At 46.0% G+C, this 18,715-nt stretch overlaps 1 protein-coding gene across 11 annotated transcripts in view; it reads left to right on the top strand.

Annotated features, from left to right (window-relative positions):
* The window catches only part of CNOT3 (CCR4-NOT transcription complex subunit 3), a 715,873-nt gene that overhangs the window by 151,525 nt on the left and 545,633 nt on the right, over positions 1-18,715 (top strand). For 7 of the 11 annotated variants that reach the window (XM_069200726.1, XM_069200732.1, XM_069200722.1 and 4 more), the window contains one exon: positions 3,671-3,764. In XM_069200726.1, the coding sequence (XP_069056827.1) occupies positions 3,671-3,764 (94 nt within the window). The remainder of the gene's footprint in view (positions 1-3,670; positions 3,765-18,715) is intronic. The other 4 variants (XM_069200730.1, XM_069200729.1, XM_069200731.1 and 1 more) reach the window with 1 other exon arrangement.

Raw genomic sequence — 18,715 nt, 5'->3', positions numbered from 1 at the left:
TCGATCTTCACTACCACTATGATTGCACGATTTCAGCACTTTTAAGTGTTGGCGTTTTCAAGCCAGTTCACTCTCTCTCGGAGAAGCTTTCAGTAGAGTGAAGTATGGGGCTTGTCGTGCCTTTTTGCTACTAATCCTCCTGCCCAGAGTTCTGAAGAGGATCAGAAATAAATGAGACTCTGTTTGGACCCTAAAAGGGCACTAAGCTTTTATATTGCTCACACAAAAGAATATTGGGTGGATGATCAGCTCTTTGTGAGGTTCTCTGAGGCAAAGAAAGGAAGGGTAGTGCTAAAGCGGACCATCTACTGATGGATTGTTCTCTACAAAAAGGTCTGCTACGCATTGGTAAAGAAACAGCATACCTGTCAGCTGGTTTCACCAGAGCTAAGGCTGCTACCACGGAGTTAGCACGTGGAGTACTTGTACAAAATATTTGCCAGCCGGCAATGTGGTCATCGACTCGTACATTCACAAAGCACTACTACCTTGACTGGGTAGGTCAGTCGAGAGGGGCATTTTGCTTGCTCAGTCCTGCTGGACCTTTTGGTATGATTCACTTCACAGACCCTCCTCCTTGGAAGTTACTGATATGGTATCTATCCACAATGTGAGAATCTGTGATTATAAGTATTAATCAGAACAAGATGCTTACCTTCGGTAACTATCTTCCTTGTGGATACTCAGTTTAACTGCAGATTCCTCAACGACCCTCCCGCCTCCCCCTTCCATGAACTAGCCTCTTTTTCCATCCCATTCTAGAGATCTGCACACTGGTCATGCCAGTCTGCTCAGAGGCTCTGTGTTTGCAGTTGTGGCAGGCTAAGAAAGCAGTTTGTCAGTGAGAATTGGTGGCATTTGTTTGACTCTACTTGTCACTTCGGCAGAGCAGCACGTCGTCACCTACCAGTGCATTAAAGTTCCCGGAACCAGTTTGACACCTAGGGAATATTCACAAGGTGAGGGATCTGCAGTTAGAGTAGCCGCTAAAAAGGTTTACTGAAGGTAAGTAACTTGTACTTCCTGGCCTTTCAGGTGTTCAGTAACCTGACATTCCAGGACATGAGACACATTGTAACTGTTATCTATTAACTCAATACGATGAAAATAGTGTGATTAATCAAACCTAACAGCAAGTGTGAATAACACTGATAGCACTATCAAATGCCTATGAAGCGGGTATAACTCAAAATTGTCGCAGCACCTCAAATATGCAAGTGTGGCAGGCTCCATTGCCTGCATTGCTTACATCTCCAGTTTGCTTTGCAGAAAGTCTCTCTAACTCGAATTGAAGAATAAAAATAACCCACATAGCAGCTCCCACACCAACAAGCTCAAGCTGTCAGTGACATTCCAACACCCCCAGATTGTCAAACCCAATAACTTGGTTTCACACAGTAGCCCTATGACCTACCAACCGTAGAGACTTCTCACATTTCCGGAGTGCAAGTTATCTCCGGGCTTCTGTTCTACATTCTTCAGCAACAATTAGCAACAATCAGGCCTCAAAGGCTTCTGCCTAATTTCTACAGTGACGGGCAGACAAATATCAGGCCCCAGAAAAGTAAACTTAGTTTTGCCCTCACCTGAACCACACTTAGCCACCTGCACGCTGAAAGATTCTCTTGCCAGCCCACTGTGTAACCATCCTATTAGCAAGTTGCGTTACGTATCTGACCTCTTTGGTGCATTCACTGCACATGTACAGTTAGCTGTATGAGTGCATGGTTAGTTCCCTGGTTTGTCCCCCAAAAAGAGGGCAGCCATGTGATCTTCAAGCTTCTGTTGCCGATTTATAAATGGTCCAACCATTCTTTGCCCTTCTCCACTTTTCTTCCTTTGGGCAAAATAACGTCTTCCTATGTTCCATATAACCAGTCTCTGGTCGCAGTCCATCTGTTTGTGTCCCAGAAGAAGCTGCTAATGCCCAACATCTACTGTGAAGAATTAATTGGCTCACCGCACCCACAATGGTATGCCCTCTACCCCATTGGCTAGGGCAGAGGCCAGTTGCAGCGCTGCCTGGAATGCAAGATCGGAAATGCAGCCACGCTCGTTTGGAGAGCTAACCTCCAACTGCCTCCTCTTGCCATTTCGACATTGTTTCTTCGAACCGGAGTGAGAGTCTGCACTTTTATTCTGAAGTCCTTAAATATCTGTTCATTGTGAACACAGCTCGTGGAAATTCACCAAGCTGAAAGGTTTGATGTCCCAGCGTAACATGCAACCTATTAAAAACTGAAAACCTGATACAGTTATTACAGTGCAGCTGAAGGGTGTTTTACCTTCAAACCTCAACAACCAAACTTGAACCATTCTGTTTGCCCATGTTCCCCAAGTAAAATCCAATGATGAGGTCTATAGCTCATGTGTTGAGTCTCTTTCTTTAGAATTTGAAAGTATCTCCTGGGGGAAAGCATACCTCTCCTTCTAATGCCTGATTGAGAAAGTGCTGATCTCAGCCTTCTCAAATGTTACCAAGACATCTTTCTGCCTCCGTTGGGAGTGTGGATTCTTTATTTTCCACCATTCATGCAGCATGCATGATAGTCTCATATCGACAGAAGTTGGCATCTTGCAGGTGCTCACTTGTGTCCTTAGGAAAATATTTAGGAATTTAACTTTCAAGACCATTTTTGGTCTGCCTTATGATGCAGCCAATTCCCAACCACTTGAAGAATTTAGATCAAGGTAATGTTGTGGAGCACTAGAGATAATGTGCAGCTACTTTTTCCATTCTTTAATTTGTGGGTTGCAAATCGTCTGCACCTACGGTTTGTCTCAGACAGGATTGTGTGCGTTTTAAATAACTTTACCCATGCTTTCCCAGTCTCATTCACAATTTCATTTTGTCTCTGAATTAAGGACTTATTTCTTTTTACTTTTTATTCCATTTTCTTTGAAGCACCGTTTTGCAGTTTGCCATGTATTTGCGGCTTTTTTCTTCACTTGTTCCCAGCCTTTTGTCTCCTTGAATAAGTGTGAGATCATCTGTCTGAATGGTCCCCTTTTTCTCCAAAGTACCTTTGAAATCTTCAGAGTGCCAGGTGCTTGTCAGAGAGGTTTTAAAGGGTGGGTGGTTAAAGGATAATGGATGTGACTGACACTTGTTTGCAATCTCAAATTGTATACCCTCCTTTTAGGAGCACATTCAAGTTTGTGTTGTGTGACAGATATAGAATTGTTATTAGCTTCTTGAAAAACTGACAAATCTATGATTCCAACAAAGAAGGGGCGGGTGTCAGGGGGCTTTTTCTCATGGACAAAGAGCAGGTGTGAGAACCATTGCTTGTGTGGGGATGTAAGCTGAAACTTTAAGTATAGATAAAAGAAGGTCTTAAAGAGCAACAAGGCAGCTTGAAAAAGCACAAAAATATGAACTATAGGCTTTACAAAGGCTTCAAGATTAGCATGGAGTGTTCATAAGATCTAGGTTTTTAACAGAGATGCTGGGATAATGTATAGCTACACAGTCCTGACATATGTAACTGTGTCCTCTAGAAGCCCTGTTTGTTGTCCTAGACTCTGTCCATGCCAAGTCTCATCTTGACACACCCATCCGACCTACAATTGATCTTCCTGTCCCTACCGGACACGTTCCTATCTGCAGTGTGTTTGCTCCCGCTTCTTTTTCATTCAGTGGTTTTATTTCACTGCTTTCGGTTTTGGTTTCCACTCCTCCCTCACAGCTTCACAACGCAGCGAACGCGAACCAGAAGGAGAAGTATGAGGCTGACCTAAAAAAGGAAATCAAGAAATTGCAGGTATGTGCTTTCTGTACCCCCTTGCTCTTGTGGCTTCAGTGAGATGCTCTGGTAGATATTTTGTGATGAAATAACTCAATTTCTTGGTTTCCTTAAGATAAATTGCTTTCAGCTTTTGATTACATATAGTGATGTCTGATCGTTTCAGTCCTTATGTGTGTATAAATGTCTGTTTTAGATTTAAAGTGGTGTGCATTTTGTGGTGGAAAAATCTAACCCCTTCAGATGAGCATTGGATTTTGGCATGATTTACAAACTTTCTATGTGCAATTGAAACCTGCAACAGGAAAAAATGATTCATGGTGTTCTAGTGAGTTGACTCATTGTTAATCAATAAATTAGTGTTCATGTTTCTTGAAGTTGTGAATAAGAATGTTGTCAACTTGATGTTTTCCAAAAATAGTGTATGATAACAAATGATTTAGCATTTTTAGTGTCTCAACTCCGAGCATCTTAGTTGCTGAACCAAGTATTGAGCCACATATCCAGCACATAGTTTGGGAAAGAAATAGAGGCTCCTATTATTGCAGACACTGTGATCTGTGCAGGCTCCCACCTAACGTTTGTTTGTTTTGGACCAATTTTATTTATAATTAGTTTTTCTTTTGTATCACCACAAGGTGTTTTAACCCCTTAGCTGCTGGGCCTTTCCCCCCCCAGTGCTGAGCCCTTTTTTGGCTATTTGGGGTAGTTCGCGCTTAGGGCTTCATAACTTTTTGTCCACATAAGCTAACCACGCCAAATTTGCGTCCTTTTTTTCCAACATCCTAGGGATTCTAATGGTACCCAGAGTTGGTGGTTTCCCCTGGAAGAGACCAAGAAAATAGCCAAAATACAGTGAAAATTTAGTTTTTTCCAAAAAAATGGGAAAAAAGGGCTGCCGAAGAAGGCTTGTGGTTTTTTCCCTGAAAATGCCATCAACAAAGGGTTTCTGGTGCTGAAATCACTATCTTCCCACCTTTCAGGAACGGGCAGACTTGAATCAGAAAACCAAATTTTTCAACACAAATTTGGCATTTTACTGGGACATACCCCATTTCTACTATATTTGGTGCTTTCAGCCTCCTTCCAGTTAGTGACAGGAATGGGTGTGAAACCAATGCTGGATCCCGGAATGCTAAACATTTCTGAAAACTAGACAAAATTCTGAATTCAGCAAGGGGTCATTTGTGTAGATCCTACAAGGTTTTCCTACAGAAAATAACAGCTGAAATAAAAAAATATTGAAATTGAGCTGAAAACAGCCATTTTTCTTTATGTTTTACTCTAACTTTTTCCTGCGATGTCAGATTTCTGAAAGCAATATACCGTTTTGTCTGCTGGACTCTTCTGGTTGCGGGGATATAAAGGGCTTGTAGGTTCATCAAGAACCCTAGGTACCCAGAGCCAATAAATGAGCTGCACCCTGCAGTTGGTTTTCATTCTATAGTGGGTATACAGCAATTCATTTGCTGAAATATGAAGAGTGAAAAAGAGGTATCAAGAAAACCTTTGCATTTCCAAAATGGGATCACGATAAGGTTTTGAGGAGCAGTGGTTATTTGCACATTGCTGAATTCCGAGGTGCCCATACTAGCATGTGAATTGCAGGGCATTTCTCAAATAGACGTCTTTTTTACACACTCTCTTATATTTGGAAGGAAAAAATGTAGAGAAAGATAAGGGGCAATAACACTTCTTTTGCTATTCTGTGTTCCCCCAAGTCTCCCGATAAAAATGATACCTCACTTGTGTGGGTAGGCCTAGTGCCCGCGACAGGAAATGCCCCAAAACACAACATGGACACATCCTATTTTTTTTATAGAAAACACAGCTGTTTTTTCCAAAGTGCCTACCTGTAGATTTTGGCCTCTAGCTCAGCCGGCACATAGGGAAACCTACCAAACCTGTGCATTTCTGAAAACTAGAGACCTAGGGGAATCCAAGGAGGAGTGACTCGCGGGGCTCGGACCAGGTTCTGTTACCCAGAATCCTTTGCAAACCTCAAAAAGTGGCTAAAAAAACAAGTTTTCCTCACATTTCGGTGACAGAAAGTTCTGGAATCTGAGAGGAGCCACAAATTTCCTTCCACCCGGCGTTCCCCCAAGTCTCCCGATAAAAATTATACCTCACTTGTGTGGGTAGGCCTAGCGCCTGCGACAGGAAACGCCCCAAAGCGCAACTTGGACACATCCAAATTTTTGGAAGAAAACGGAGGTGTTTTTTGAGAAGTGCCTACCTGTAGATTTTGGCCTCTAGCTCAGCCGGCACATAGGGAACCCTACCAAACCTGTGCATTTCTGAAAACTAGAGACCTAGGGGAATCCAAGGAGGGGTGACTCGCGGGGCTCGGACCAGGTTCTGTTACCCAGAATCCTTTGCAAACCTCAAAAAGTGGCTAAAAAAACAAGTTTTCCTCACATTTCGGTGACAGAAAGTTCTGGAATCTGAGAGGAGCCACAAATTTCCTTCCACCCAGCGTTCCCCCAAGTCTCCCGATAAATATGATACCTCACTTGTGTGGTTAGGCCTGGTGCCTGCGACAGGAATAGATCACACAACGGTCAATGTTGGTCCTTACGTGAGGCAGCTGTTGACCCTGGGGTGATCCATTCCTGACACAGGCACTAGGTGTAGGCACTCAAGTGGGGTAGTGTTTTTATCAGGATAGGTGAGGAGTCACTGGGTGGTAGGAATGTTGTGGATCCCAGCATATTCCTGTAGTTTGTGTGACAGAAATGCGAGAAAAATAGTTTTTTTTTCAACATTTCAGCTTTGCAGGGTATTCTGGGTAAGAAAACTTTGGGGAATCCACACAAGTCACACCTCTGTGGACTCCCCCGAATGTCTAGTTTCCAGAAATGTTTGGGTTTAGTGTGTTTCTCTATATGGCCGCCGAATCCAGGACCAAAAACACAGGTGCCTGCCTTACAAAACCAGTTTGTTTTGCCATAGACAATTTTGATGTCTCCACAATATGATTTGGGTGGTGGAATTTGGGGCTGAACTAAATTGGTGAGCTCCCAAGAGAGCACTCTCTCTCTGCTTGCCGCCGCATTCACCTGCTCTCTGGGTTGGCCTAACCCACTATTACCCAGTTGCACGAACAGCTTGCGAAGGGACAGCAGGACTGTCCTCATCACCTCCCTCCTAATGTACCGTAAGAGGAGTTTTCGAATGGGACTTCTCTGACTGAAAAATCACTCCCAGAGTCTGCGCCATTGTCCTATCCCTCAGATGCTGTCTCAGTATCTGATGTCTGTCTCTGATCCTATGTCAGAGCGGTCCTCTATAACCCGAGTGCAGGCAGCAGTCATCCATCAAGATGCCATCTCTGCTATTGGCTAAACTGTTGCTCTAAAACACTAGCCTACGTAGACAGTCACAAAATCGATGGTGTGTGTGAGATACATGCAACAGTAGAGGCCACCTTACCTGCGCTTCTTCCCTCAATCAGCACGTACTTTCAAGACACTCAAAAAACACCTTGTCACATACCATTCGTCACAGTCTTTAGCACCTCCTGCGCCCAGTCCAACAATCATTATTGGTGCTCCCACTCCTCCTCCTCGGATTCCCTCATTACCACCCAGCAAAAGTGCCCTTCATCTCTCCATAGACTTTACTAATGTACTCACCTATTTACATAAAATACAGATGTGCTCTTTGCAGTAGGCATATAAACCTTCTGCGCTTCTTTATGGCACTAAAACTGCCACTAGACAAGTCGGACCCTTTTCCCCCCAGGGAAACCACACACATATTGACAAAAGTGATGTATATATGACAGCCAACCACCTGAAACTCAACTCAAGCAAAACCGAAATAATCCTCTTTGGCCCTCACCAAGAAAACCTGGGACCCCCCATGGTGGCCCACCACGCTAGGCCCTGCACCCACCCCCGCCAACTACGCACGCAACCTCAGCATCATCCTAGACTCCTCCATCTCTATGACCCAACAAATCAACGCTCTTACCTCCTCATGCTTCAACAAACTCCGTATACTGAAAAACATTCAAATGGATCTCCACAGAGACCAGAAAAACTGTCACTCACGCACTCATCCGCAGCAGGCTTGATTACAGAAACGCCCTCTACGCCGGCACCACTCTAAAACTCAAGTGCAAACTACACGCATCCAGAACTCAGCAGCACGACTCATCCTCGACCTCCGCCGACACGAACACATCTCTCCACACCTCAAATCCCTCCACTGGCTCCCCATTGACAAAAGGATCACCTTCAAGATCCTCATCCTCGCACACAAATCACTCCACAACACAGGCCCTGCCTACCTCAACGAGAGTTACCTTCCACACCCCCACACGAAACGTCCGTTCAGCTGACCTCTCTCTCGCCTCTGTCCCCCGCATCAAACACACCACCACCGGGGGCAGATCCTTCTCCTACATTGCACCCAAAACATGGAACGCACTCACAACCCACATTCGCAAGACCCAAAACCTACTTCTTTTCAGGAAGGGCCTCAAAACCTGGCTTTTTGAACAGTGAACCTCCTAGCCCCTTTCCCTCCCCCCGTCCCCCCCCCCGCCCCAGCGCCTTGAGACCCTCACAGGTGAGTAGCGCGCTTTATAAATCTCTTTGATACAGATCTACCTATATATATATATATATCTCTCTACATATCTATATAGATATATACATATATATTTTTTTAGTTGTAGTTGTTGTATGGTTTCCTTGGGGGCCAAAATGGCCCCCAGGGAAACCCTACTACATCTAAAAAAAAAAAATTGCCCCCACAGGGGGTCACCCTGCCCACGGGCGACCCCCTGTCATTTCATTTTTTATTTTATTTTTTTGAGAAAAAAAAAATCCCCTGGGGGGGGGGGGGGGTGGGGGCGCGATCCTCCCCTCCCCCCCCCCCCCCCCCCCCCCCCCCAGGGGGCACCTACCTTTTTTTTTGAAGAAAATTATGCTGGGGGGCACCCCCCAAAAGTGAAATCCCTGGTGTCTAGTGGGGTTTCCTGGCCCCCGATCGCAGCTGTGCTGCGATCGGGGGCCAGGAAACAGTTTCAGAAGGCCTCGTAAGAAAGGGGAGACTCTCCCCTTTCTTACGAGGCCTTCTGAAACTGTTTCTGGCCAGGAAACCTGAAAGTGTTTCCTGGCCCCCGATCGCAGCACAGCTGCGACCGGGGGCCAGGAAACACTTTCAGGAAGGCCTCGTAAGAAAGGGGAGACTCTCCCCTTTCTTACGAGGCTTTCCCGAACGTGTAAACGGCCGTTTTCCCCATGAAAGCAGGAAGCGGCCGCAAGGCTGCTTCCTGCTTTCATGGGGAAAACACCTTTGCAAAGTCAGCGCGCCTCGCGGCGCGCTGACGTCACAAAGGGGCGGGTGGGGGGCGGGGGGAGACATGGTAGCTTCCGTGTCTCCCGGGGGGAGTAAAAAAAATCCTCGGGTGCGACGCACCCAAGGATTTATTAATGCCCTTCCTGGTGTCGCCCACTGGTCGTGACCCGCACCAGGGATGGTGTGTGGGCATCTGCCAGTGGCCGACGCCCGCACTTAAGAGGTTAAGATCTGTGTCAGTTTATGAAGAGGAGCCCACTGCATGGCTTTGGGAACGTGTTTACCTCTGCCCCTGTATGTTTTCTGCTCATCTCTAGGTGTTTTTTCTTCATTGAGGAGGACAGTCCTTTGAGCCAATACTTTTCTATTTTTAACTGTATATGTGAACTCTGGTGTCAGAGGTCTCACAATAATATCTCCCTTTTGAACCCCACTCTTTTTTAAACTGATAGTGGCGTCTGTTAATATTCAGGAGCTATGGTATTTCCAATATTTCCTTTGGAAAACCTCTTTTCAGTGTTGAATAATTGGTGCGTCCTTTGCTTTGGTCAGATTTTGGGCATGTGGTTTTGCCAGATACATTTTTCAAAGGCAATTTCTTGTTATGATAGAGTAGGAAGGTACTCTACATGAAGTTAAAGGCATTTACCACTGTTACTTCCTAGTGGAAAAAAAAGGGCCTGGTGCTCAATAAAAATAAACATTCTGTAGACCTGTGATGTCTAGCGGAATATTTTCAAGGGAAACCAGGAGGATCCATCTAGAGGATTTCTTGTTCACTTATCACAGAGGCTACTGATTCTACAACACTGACATTGGATCCCATGTGAGCTATGTGTGTTTCATGGTGGTTCTGCCTCAGTTCTAGTTCAAGGTGCTTCCATGCAGCCTAAGGATACCTCTATTTTCATTTGCTGCTAATTTGTGAAAAACACCTTAGCTTTTCTTGAATTGGCAGCAGACATGCTTTATAGCCTTGGGTTTACCCTAGATTTGCATTGAAGTGGAGCGAGCTATTAGTATTTCATAATTTCAGGTCTAGTTAATGGAAGCAGTCGTAACCACTTACTCTGTGATTTTATCTCTGGACAATTGCTACTCAGACAAGTTGCTTGATCTTGACCTCAGTTTTTCAGATACCTCATGCCCTCCTTTAAATCAGGGCTGTGCACAATTGTCCCAAATTGAGTCGCCCTGAGACCTTGGGAATACTGGGTGCTAGGATCATTTCCATGTTGCAGTCCACTGCCTTGGGTAGTGGACTCAGTTATTGATTCTTACTTGTGGGGGCCATCTTCAACCAACTCCACATCAGGACTTGACCATTATTCTTCGTTGTGCACACAGCTAATGGAAAAGCACAAACCTGCAAGGTTTGGTTTCCCAGTGTAGTTTGCTGCCTGTTCAAACTTTAATACAGTAATTAAAGTATTGCGGAAGGGTGTTCTACCTTGAAACCCCAACAGACTTGAACCAGTCTGTAATAGTCCATGCCCCCCAAGTAAACATCCTATGACCAGGTCTTTAGCTCATGTTTTGAATCCCTTTCTTTAGAAGTTGAAAGTATCTCGTCTCACTAAGGGCTTTTGACACCATTTTTTTCATTTCAATGTGGTAGTTTTGAAGGGCATTACATTGGTGCTTTTGGGGAAGTCTGGCACCAGATAAGTCTGATGCACCACCTTCCAGGAGTACACCATGATTTCTCAAGAGAACTCAAACGTGAATTGAATCTATACAACATCTTTTCATAGTCTTTAATGGTTATATGTAGATTTCTTAAACACGGAAGCAGATTCAGACCTTGCTGGGAAGTGGACCCTTGATCCTTTGGTGCTAGCCATCATTGGATGCTTTTCCACCTAAACCTTTGATGCCATCCACACTGTATATATTCAGCGAGATTGGGTCAGTGAGAATAATCATCATGAGATGGATAAGTTGAGGTGGATGTAGTATCCTGATTTGCTTAATCTCTGAAACCTTCTTTCCTTCATCAGACTTCCATCAAGGCCACGTCCTCAAATTTGCTGGGACTTCCAACAACTACCTCTTAATTGTGGTAGTCAAATTTTCTGAACAAATGTCTATCTTCTACTTCCAACTCTGGTATCTTTGGGTTCCATTTGCGATGCCAGCAGGTAGGGGGTGTTGCTTCTCAACTACCTCCAAAAGACAGGCACCCATAGATAATGACTTAGGCATCACTCTAGTTACTTTGTCTCCCTCAACCACCCCCCTCCACCACAGACACTCTCCCGGTAAGACATTTTACTCTGGTAATTTCAGATTTTTGTTCTCAGAGCCCTTTAGTTCTGCTCACGGTATAAAACACCTGGTTCAGCATGGGTAATGGTGCTCTGCAAGGCACCACAATCTTCTACTAAATTTTGTTTGTTTGGTCCCTGATGTGAGAGATGTTTGTTAGAAATGGGGTCTCTAGTTTGCAGTCAGTTTGGACCCTGTCCAAGTAGGGACCCTTGCTCTAGTCAGGGTATGGGAGTCACACACGTAAAAGAACCCCTGCTCTCACCCCCTTGGTAGCTTCACCTATGCAGTCATGCTTATCTCAGAGGCAATTTGTAAAGTATTTGTACTCGCACAGTAAGAGAGTGAAAACACTACCAATGAACACCACACCAGTTTACAAAAAGAGCCAATATTTATCTGAATAAAACAAGACCAGAACGACACAAATCCTACATGCACAAAAAAATATAAATTTTCAAAGTTCAGAGTCTTAATCTATAGGAATCAATGGATGCGTTGATTTAGCACAGCGTATCTGGTATGCGTAAAAAATAAAACCACAGGAGAGGTGATGTGCCAGAAAAGCAAGCAATGTGTCGATTCCTTACTTGCAAGTGAGGCAATGCATTGATTCTTTCCCCGCCGGGTAGGCGATGCATTGATTCTGTTCCCCGCAGGAGAACGATGTGTCAATTTCCAGACACGCAGACTCAGGTCCTTGCTGCGATGTTGATTTGACGCCCTGGGTCCATACGTGGGAAATTCTGATGCGCTGTGCGAAAGGTCCACGTTGAGAACAGGCACTGCGTCAAATTTCCAGTGGTGGGACAGGCACTGTCGAATTTTCAGCCACAGGACGGGCGCTGCGTCTATTTTGTTTCTTCCAACATCTAAGGGCAAAGTTACTGGATTTGGCACTCCTTAGCAAGTCGAGACTCTCAGCAGGAGAGCCCAGGCACTGGCAGATGAAGTCTTTGTCCCTGAGACTTCACAGCAGGAGACGAGCTCTGTTTTAGCCCTGGGAGAACCTTGGAAAGCAAGATGTAGAAAGCAAAGTCCAGTCCATTCACTCTCTGGACAGAAGTAGCAGCAGCAGGCCAGCAAAGCAACAGGCAGAGTGGCAGGTCCTCCTCAAGCATCCCGCTCTTCTTCCTAGCTAAATGTCCTCATTCCATAAGTGTCCTGAAGTTGTGGTGTCAGCGGTCTTATACTTCTACTCATTTCGGCCTTTGAAGTAGGCAAACTTCAAAGGAAAGTCTTTGTAGTGCACAAGACCCTACCTCTCCCTGTCCTGGCCCCAGACACTCTAGGCGGTTGTAGACTATTGTGTGAGGGCAGGCACAGTCTCTTCAGGTGCATGTGTCCGCTTCTCCCACCACAACTCTAGCCCAAGAAGACCAATCAGAATATGCAGGACGCATCTCAGCTCACTTTGTGTGACTGTCTAGAGTGAATTCACAAACAGTCCAACTGTCAGTCTGACCCAGACATGTATTCCACAGCCAGGCAGATGCACAGAATGGTTAATCAAGAAAATGCCCACTTTCTAAAAGTGGCATTTTCAAACTTGCAATCTAAAAACTAACTTCACAAAAAGATGCATTTTTAAATTGTTAGTTGAAAGACCTCTATCTGCTCCCAATGGGAAACTACTCTTAAGATATTTCATGGCAGTTCCCATGTAACCCTATGGGAGAGAGGCCTTGCAATAGTGAAACATGAATTTAGCAGTATTTCACTAACCGGGCCTGTAAAACACAATAGTACCTGTCCTAACTTTTAAATACACTGCACCCAGCCCATGGGGCTTCCTTCGGCCTACCTTAGGGGTGACTCGCATGTAGTCAAAGGGAAGGTTTGGGCCTGGCAAGTGGGTGCACTTGCCAAGTCGAACTGTTAGTTTTAAACTGCACACAGACACTTCAGTGGCCGGTCTGAGTCATGTTTACAGGGCTACTCATATGGGTTGCACACTCAGTGCTGCTGTCCCACTAGTAGCATTTGACTTACAGACCCGGGCACCCATTGTGCACTGTACTAGGGACTTATTAGTAAATCAGCTATGCCAATCATGGAGAAAACCAATCACCAACCCAATTTAGACAGAGTGCTTGCACTTTAGCACAGGTCAGCAGTGTTATAGTGCCCAGAGTCCTTAAAGCCAGCTAAAAGAGGTTCCGCACAGGAGGTCAGAAGCCAAAAAGACAGGGGAAACCCCACGGAGAGCTGACAGTTCTAATAGTCTGACACCCTTTCCTTTTCTACTTCGTTTTATTAGAGTAATTTCCAGACATTGTTCCAGTGTGTTTACTTAATTCTACCGCTGGGAAGATTCCTCTTAATAGACTTTCATTGTTTTTCAGATTGTGATGGGGTCCCTGGCTCAATGCTTGCCATCTTGGGGATCTGGGTAATCAGTCATGTAATACTTCTTCTGCCTTCATCTCTTCTAACTGTTACACCCGACTTGTAGATTGATCTAGTGCACTCCTCAATCCGGACTTTAAGCCTTTCCTCCCGAAGAGTGTTGGTTCTATCAGTCACTCGCCAAAGGAGAGGGCTAGGTAACAATTCCTGCAGATGCAGAGACAGTGGCTCAACTGAGGGACTCTTTAAGTGATTTGGGTGTGCCTCCTTGTGCCTGTATACAACTAGGTAAAACTATCTGAAATGCTGTTGCTGCTGAGTTTGTGGTGTATGCCGCTAGAAGACACTGCCAAGTTATGTGGTAGCTGGACACATCCCGAACTGGGTGTTTTCCAATATTAAGGTGGTAGATGTCAATCTAATAAATTAACAGTTTTGTAGTTCTGTACAAAAACCTGTACTTACAACATTTATGTACAACAAACAGCTACTTCAGTGAATTTATTGTAAAATAAAACCTAAATCTCACCAGAAGAGGGGCAGTCAGAAAAAAGAAGGTAGGCATGATCTCCCACACAAGAGAATGTGAGGCTAACTTGTCCTAAATTAAAGTAGAGTAGTTTTGAATGTTGATCAACTTTGTGTCTTAAGCAAGCAATGCAAAAGGAACAGACTGTGTTCAGCAATTCATCGACACGATTCCACCGTAGTTGGTATTATTTTTCATACCTGGGAGCTGAAGAATTCCTTCATCAAGCACGTAAAGGCCTCAAAATAAACTGTTTTTCATTAAATATATTTGGGATCTCCCTGAGTGGTGATGTGGAAAATGCCAACATTGCAAAATGGGGTAAAAAAAACACTACATTTGGAAAAACTAAAAGCACTACTAACTAGATTTGCCATTTTTGATTTGTTTAGGGGAAAGGACCACACTGAATGAACTACTGTTTTTTCCTTAAGGAAGACATTGGACAGTCTGGGAATAGCGCGAACAGTTACCTGTGACGTGGTGGGGGGGGGGGTGGGGGGGGGGGGGGAGGGGGGGGCACAGAGTGTTTTATTAGAAAGTAAGTTTCCTATACAATTTATTTATTCCTTTTAAAAGCATTGAATTTTCCCAAAAGTTAAGTGGGCCTACATGGTGCCTTTTATGAAAATAAGCTCTCTGATGGCAGCCCTGAGTGTTACATATTGATGTTAGTTAAGGTTATGTTGCTGGTTCTTCTATCACACGATTCCTACAAAGAATAGCTTACGCCTATATAAAGTTGCAGCCTTATTGAGCTGGATCATAACTGCAAGTACTAGGCTTCCACAGATGCACGGGTTAATAGAGAATTGCATTTCTTTCTGGTTACAATGTTTGCTTATGAGGTAAGGGTCCATTATTTGCAGTGCTGATTTTAAGTGTTAGATTGCAGTTGTGTGCACTGATGTTTAGAAATGCATTCATATGTTCTTACCACTAAATGGTAGAATCCTTAAATGAGGCTGATGGAAGTTGTTGAATGTAGCTACAGATACCTTGATCCTAAAATCGTAACTTTACATAAGTACATGTGATGCGACCATCAAACAAACAAAAAGTGATGAGAGGAATGCTTGCAATTTGTTTAACCACTCTCAAACGCTTGGGGGAGGATTCCAACTCAAAGTTGTTTTGCCCACCATGCCGTTGCAGATTAGACCCAGCCATATGCAAAGTAGTTTTGACCCTGCCCTACTAGTAACAATCCAGCCCGAACAGCCATGCCAAGGGCTTTCTGGGAAGAACACAAACAACCTAAGACTTGTTTTGCCTTAGTTGGAACTCTTAATTTGGGTGTAGCTTAGTTGCAGTGGCACAGTGAACAAGGAACTCATGTCTGTGCAGTGCTGGGTTGGAATGTACTCCGAGCGCTTGCCAGTGGTTATACTTATTGCAAGCATTCCTCTAAACACCGTTTTTTGTGTTTGATGTACAGCCCTAAGTTTCAAGGGTATGGCAGACTTGGGTCCTGTGCCACTAAAAATAGACTACACCTGACTGACAAGCCCCAATGAGGGCCAAAGCGGTCTTGAGTTTTGTTTTGCCACGTGTAAGGAAATGCCTCCTTGGCATGGTTACCCCCTGACTTTTTGCCTTTGCTGATGCTATGTTTTGAATTGAAAGTGTGCTGAGGCCTGCTAACCAGGCCCCAGCACCAGTGTTCTTTCCCTAACCTGTACTTTTGATTCCACAATTGGCACATCCTGGCATCCAGATAAGTCCCTTGTAAGTGGTACCCCTGGTACCAAGGGCCCTGATGCCAAGGAAGGTCTCTAAGGGCTGCAGCATGTCTTATGCCACCCTGGAGACCCCTCACTCAGCACAGACACACTGCTTGCCAGCTTGTGTGTGCTGGTGAGAACAAAACGAGTAAGTCGACATGGCACTCCCCTCAGGGTGCCATGCCAGCCTCTCACTGCCTATGCAGGTATAGATAAGTCACCCCTCTAGTAGGCCTTACAGCCCTAAGGCAGGGTGCACTATACCATAGGTGAGGGCACCAGTGCATGAGCACTGTGCCCCTACAGTGTCTAAGCAATACCTTAGACATTGTAAGTGCAGGGTAGCCATAAGAGTATATGGTCTGGGAGTCTGTTTTACACGAACTCCACAGCACCATAATGGCTACACTGAAAACTGGGAAGTTTGGTATCAAACTTCTCAGCACAATAAATGCACACTGATGCCAGTGTACATTTTATTGTAAAATACACCACAGAGGGCACCTTCGAGGTGCCCCCTGAAACCTTAACCGACTATCTGTGTAGGCTGACTGGTTCCAGCAGCCTGCCACATCCGAGACATGTTGCTGGCCCCATGGGGAGAGTGCCTTTGTCACTCTGAGGCCAGTAACAAAGCCTGCACTGGGTGGAGATGCTAACACCTCCCCCAGGCAGGAGCTGTCACACCTGGCGTTGAGCCTCAAAGGCTCACCCCTTTGTGCCAGCACAGCAGGACACTCCAGCTAGTGGAGTTGCCCGCCCCCTCCGGCCACTGCCCCCACTTTTGGCGGCAAGGCCGGAGAAAATAATGAGAATAACAAGGAGGAGTCACTGGCCAGTCAGGACAGCCCCTAAGGTGTCCTGAGCTGAAGTGACTCTAACTTTTAGAAATCCTCCATCTTGCAGATTGTAAAGAAATGGCTCCCTGTTGCAGTTACCCCCCCACTTTTTGCCTGATACTGATGCTGACTTGACTGAGAAGTGTGCTGGGACCCTGCTAACCAGGCCCCAGCACCAGTGTTCCTTCACCTAAAATGTACCATTGTATCCACAATTGGCACACCCTGGCATACAGATAAGTCCCTTGTAACTGGTACTTCTAGTACCAAGGGCCCTGATGCCAAGGAAGGTCTCTAAGGGCTGCAGCATGTCTTATGCCACCCTAGAGACCCCTCACTCAGCACAGACACACTGCTTACAAGCCTGTGTGTGCTAGTGAGAACAAAATGAGTAAGTCGACATGGCACTCCCCTCAGGGTGCCATGCCAGCCTCTCACTGCCTAGGCAGTATAGGTAAGACACCCCTCTAGCAGGCCTTACAGCCCTAAGGCAGGGTGCACTATACCATAGGTGAGGGTACCAGTGCATGAGCACTGTGCCCCTACAGTGTCTAAACAAAACCTTAGACATTGTAAGTGCAGGGTAGCCATAAGAGTATATGGTCTGGGAGTCTGTCAAACACGAACTCCACAGCACCATAATGGCTACACTGAAAACTGGGAAGTTTGGTATCAAACTTCTCAGCACAATAAATGCACACTGATGCCAGTGTACATTTTATTGTAAAATACACCCCAGAGGGCACCTTAGAGGTGCCCCCTGAAACTTAACCGACTATCTGTGTAGGCTGACTAGTTTTAGCAGCCTGCCACAAACCGAGACATGTTGCTGGCCCCATGGGGAGAGTGCCTTTGTCACTCTGAGGCCAGTAACAAAGCCTGCACTGGGTGGAGATGCTAACACCTCCCCCAGGCAGGAATTGTCACACCTGGCGGTGAGCCTCAAAGGCTCACCTCCTTTGTGCCAACCCAGCAGGACACTCCAGCTAGTGGAGTTGCCCGCCCCCTCCGGCCAGGCCCCACTTTTGGCGGCAAGGCCGGAGAAAATAATGAGAAAAACAAGGAGGAGTCACTGGCCAGTCAGGACAGCCCCTAAGGTGTCCTGAGCTGAAGTGACTCTAACTTTTAGAAATCCTCCATCTTGCAGATGGAGGATTCCCCCAATAGGGTTAGGATTGTGACCCCCTCCCCTTGGGAGGAGGCACAAAGAGGGTGTACCCACCCTCAGGGCTAGTAGCCATTGGCTACTAACCCCCCAGACCTAAACACGCCCTTAAATTTAGTATTTAAGGGCTACCCTGAACCCTAGAAAATTAGATTCCTGCAACAAGAAGGACTGCCCAGCTGAAAACCCCTGCAGCGGAAGACCAGAAGACGACAACTGCCTTGGCTCCAGAAACTCACCGGCCTGTCTCCTGCCTTCCAAAGATCCTGCTCCAGCGACGCCTTCCGAAGGGACCAGCGACCTCGACATCCTCTGAGGACCGCCCCTGCTTCGAAAAGACAAGAAACTCCCGAGGACAGCGGACCTGCTCCAAGAAAAGCTGCAACTTTGTTTCCAGCAGCTTTAAAGAACCCTGCAAGCTCCCCGCAAGAAGCGTGAGACTTGCAACACTGCACCCGGCGACCCCGACTCGGCTGGTGGAGATCCGACGCCTCAGGAGGGACCCCAGGACTACTCTGATACTGTGAGTACCAAAACCTGTCCCCCCTGAGCCCCCACAGCGCCGCCTGCAGAGGGAATCCCGAGGCTTCCCCTGACCGCGACTCTTTGAACCTAAAGTCCCGACGCCTGGGAGAGACCCTGCACCCGCAGCCCCCAGGACCTGAAGGACCGGACTTTCACTGGAGAAGTGACCCCCAGGAGTCCCTCTCCCTTCCCCAAGTGGAGGTTTCCCCGAGGAATCCCCCCCTTGCCTGCCTGCAGCGCTGAAGAGATCCCGAGATCTC

Source organism: Pleurodeles waltl, chromosome 7 (assembly GCF_031143425.1).
Source record: "Pleurodeles waltl isolate 20211129_DDA chromosome 7, aPleWal1.hap1.20221129, whole genome shotgun sequence".
In the NCBI taxonomy this organism is placed as follows: Eukaryota; Metazoa; Chordata; class Amphibia; order Caudata; family Salamandridae; genus Pleurodeles; species Pleurodeles waltl.
The sequence above is the reverse complement of the archived record's forward strand: the minus strand, read 5'-3'. Positions and strand labels throughout refer to the sequence as shown.